This window comes from Mizuhopecten yessoensis, unplaced genomic scaffold (assembly GCF_002113885.1).
Source record: "Mizuhopecten yessoensis strain PY_sf001 unplaced genomic scaffold, ASM211388v2 hete_36153926, whole genome shotgun sequence".
NCBI classification, from domain to species: Eukaryota; Metazoa; Mollusca; class Bivalvia; order Pectinida; family Pectinidae; genus Mizuhopecten; species Mizuhopecten yessoensis.
Genome location: NW_018485898.1, coordinates 1 through 3979, shown reverse-complemented (window position 1 = coordinate 3979; position 3979 = coordinate 1). Strand labels below are relative to the sequence as shown.

Genomic DNA, 3979 nt, shown 5'->3' with positions numbered 1-3979 from the left:
CCGTAAATCAGGGATAGACCTCACCTGAAGTCCATAATTGTATAAGGTACTCAGGAAGTACTGAACCAAAACAACAATCTGTAGAGTAATATCACAAAATACCCTTCGTATCGTATTGCACTCACGAAATGGAAATATAATACACAATATTTGAATTATGTATATATAATGAGCCAAAAAAACAAAACGGAATTTAAGAGATATCAAACTGTGCGTCTCCCGCACAAAACCCTATACTCATTATTGATTTTGCAAACCTAAGTTACAGATATTTGATATCATGAATCCAATGTATTCTATGTGTAATGCCACTTCAGCGTGAAAACCGCATGGACTCAAAGTCCTTATAAACTTTCAGAGTTGTAATCTACATATTCGAAATGTCTAAATGAAAACACATGTGTTTGCTACACCTTTTTGTCAAAGTTATATTGTGCAATTAACATCGAGGATCCTTAGAAACTGCAGACACAATTGTCGGTTCTAAATGAGCTACCCAAACCAAATCTCCGCCATTTCTTCGTTAGAATTTCGTAACTCTTCAAAAAGACAATGCAAACCCGTTCTGTAATCATTCTTATTATAGCACTCTCTAATGTTAGCGCTTCATCGAATTTAGGCAGATTAGCTCATTGATGAATTGGCACGCTGACAAAATATGCAACAGATAACAATATACAAAAACTCCAATTGGTAAATACTTCAGCGTCATAAATAGAGCGTAAAGCGCCAAAATAGTACTACCGCTAAAATATATACGTTTACAGTATGTTGTGAAAGATTGACAGAACGTTTATGGCGTCATTCGACATATCACTGACAGTCCGTATTTATAACCTAATGATCGCATAAGAAATGAACAGATAGGAGGAATGAAGAGTAGAAATATATACCAACTCGTGTTGCGCAACCATTATTGACGTCGGTAGAAGAATTTCTATAAGCCACAACACTAGTTTCAATAGTATGTTCCAGATTGGATATACATACATTCGTCTTTATTGACCAATATTAAAAAATACATCATAGTAATAGAGTTTTAAAAAAGTGATTGCCTACCAGTCCTGTCTAATCCTGTCTCCCCTTTCTCTCCTTGAGTCCCTTGGCTTCCGGTATCCCCTTTCTGTCCCACAATTCCAGGATTTCCAGCATCTCCTTTCCGTCCTGTAATTCCCGGATGACCAATGTACCCTGGGGGTCCTAAAGGTCCAGCAGCCCCATGCGTCCCTTTATTCCCTTTTTGTCCTTTTAAACCTGGTCTTCCAGAAGCTCCTTTTGGTCCCCTACTCCCAGGTAAACCATAGTTCCCTTTTTGACCCATAGCTCCAGTTCCCCCAATTTCCCCTGTTTGTCCCTTAATTCCATGTGTACCAGGATTCCCTTTAGGCCCCGCATTTCCTATTTTTCCTTGCTCTCCATTAGGACCTTGATCCCCTTTTGGTCCTATATTCCCAGTAGTGCCAGTGGTTCCATCGTTCCCTTTCGGCCCTGCAGTACCTATTTCTCCTTTGTCTCCCTTTGGTCCGTGGTCCCCTTTTGCTCCCATAGCTCCAGGAGTCCCTGAGGTCCCATTACTCCCTTTCAGTCCTGTAGTGCATATATCTCCTTTGTCCCCTTTTGGACCACTTTCCCCTTTTATTCCCGTAGGTCCAGTGGTTCCAGTATCCCCTTTTGGTCCTGTGGTCCCAGTTGTTCCTTTATCTCCTTTAAGACTCTGTAGGGATGAATTTCCATTTGCAACTTGTGAAGCGGATGCTGTTCAAAACAAAAATTATTTCCAGTCCATGCAGGTTATCACGTCAAATATTTGGTATAAAAAGTTCACTATTGTGATACTGACTGTTCAGCCACGCAATGTAATTTTCCGAAGTTCATCTAGCCAGAACTCTTTTTTGGCTGATTAATCGTTTGCTATATATAGTTCGAGTTGTATAACTTAAACATTAATTGGTTTCAAACATATAAGCGCCGTTATAAACTAAGATAACGTGACATCATTATTCTGCCTCGTTGCCGTTATGGTGTTGATTGTGGGTTTTAAGGAAGCAAAATGTTATGTGCGAATACTTCCTGGAATATGCTCCGAAAAACTGAGATAAAATGTCGAAAGGAAAGAGACGGTTGCATTTTTCTTTTTAGATGTCATAGCACCGTTTTTGATGTGTCAACAGGAAACAGCGGCCGGGTTATATGTTAGAGGGGAATAATACTATGACGTCATAATATACTAAATACGCCCCAAGTGTCAGCCAATAGGAAAAATATAGTGTTCAGATGTTTTGTTATGAATTTAAGTTAGACAATAAGTAGGGTTTGGTCCAGAATTATCGGAGCATCAATACAAAAATACAAAAACATAATAATAAAAATGTCCGGCTTTTTCTGAGCATAAAAATATTGCACTAAATAATTAGATATCCTTACCTTGAGAGTCATTCCAGTGAGTTTGGAAAGAAGTATTGACGGCCTGACCTGCAAGGAAAGAGAGTAAGTGTTTACGTTAAAATATAATTATTACGTGTTTAGGAACATAGTTTTCCAGTCCAATAAGTATCGCAATATGTGATACCCTGTACCGTCCGAATGCACAAACATAATAACTACACATACAAAAATTGATAAAAAAAATCTCCCTGTTAATGATCACTTTCATTTTGGAAATTTTCTAGCTCATTCTGTTATTCATTTATTTCTTACAGAATCTTCAACAAGATTGCTTTGAGGTAATACATTTCTACAGATTGCTACTTTGAAAAGGTATGCGGTCAATGAAAAACGTCACAAACACACATAGGGGATTGTACATTTAAAATATGGTTAGAGATACAATAAATCAGAATGAGTAACAATGCATCACAAGGCTGTTTCGTTCTTCTAGGAATCATTGGTGGCTCAAGTTACCAACACACTGCAAATGTTAGTTGTCTAATTTACCGTTGAAACAGAGGGGCAGCAGCGTTAACATTCTTACATGTAATTTATTAAATTTCTTCTGATTACAAAGAAGGTTTTAGGGATTGGAGGTCTTTTTAGGGGATCAGAAGAGTTTGATAATGTTCTCAGTAATCGTTTTTTAATCAAGATGGATGGAAATCGAATGAACGTTGTGACAGATATGTTATGCAAACAACCACATGTCAGAATAAACAACCACATGTCAGAATAAACAACCACACGTCAGAATAAACAACCACATGTCAGAATAAACAACCACATGTCACAATAAACAACCACATGTCAGAATAAACAAACACATGTCAGCATAAACAACCACTTGTCAGAATAAACAACCACATGTCAGAATAAAATGCATCTTCTCAATCAAATGGTCACGGTTTCAGTACACATATCTTTCATTGCACCCTTGGAGTATGTCACACACAAAAATATGAGACTTTTTATGTAACATCATCCAGATTATGCAAAAATGCTAGTCTGATGACTTTGATGTCGATCAAAGGGTTTGCGTCGCAGGTTATTCGTAAAACCAACAGGCTTTGAAATTGCGATGAAATCCTCTGTAATCTTGAAAGGACATGTATCAGCCTAGAGTTTGGTCACGTATATCTACCTGAATATTCAATAGTCAATTTTGTTATGAAAAGTTGCTGCTTTTGTTCCGACCAATCAGTGAATATGAGGAATAGTTCTTGTTGACACTTTCTCAGACAAATACACACTTGATAAAACAAGTTATTATGAACACATTGTCGAGGTATAATGGGGAGAAAAATCTTACCTGCTGTTCTTGTATTAAGTACAATAATTTTTCCATCGTCTTTTTTGTCTTGTGGGGGACTATCACCTCCTTCCAATGAATGCGTGCCTATTGAATTATGTCTGCTCCTTTTAATTATACATAGTAACAAATCCATCAGTGTGACAGTTTGTCAGATTATCAGATTAAAAACGGTATGGAAGGATAAATAGAATGTAATAATAATAATAATAATAATAATAATAATAATACGAGGTTCTT

General features: G+C 37.1%; 1 protein-coding gene across 1 annotated transcript; it reads right to left on the bottom strand.

Annotated features, from left to right (window-relative positions):
- Positions 1-869: 869 nt before the first annotated feature.
- On the bottom strand, positions 870-3909 carry LOC110445007 (otolin-1-like). Its single transcript, XM_021489366.1, has 3 exons — positions 3740-3909; positions 2425-2472; positions 870-1755 (listed from the first exon to the last, which is right to left on the bottom strand). Exons 1-3 carry the CDS (start codon positions 3873-3875, stop codon positions 1040-1042), a joined length of 900 nt encoding a protein of 299 aa, XP_021345041.1. The 5' UTR covers positions 3876-3909; the 3' UTR covers positions 870-1039.
- Between the last annotated feature and the right edge of the window lie 70 nt (positions 3910-3979).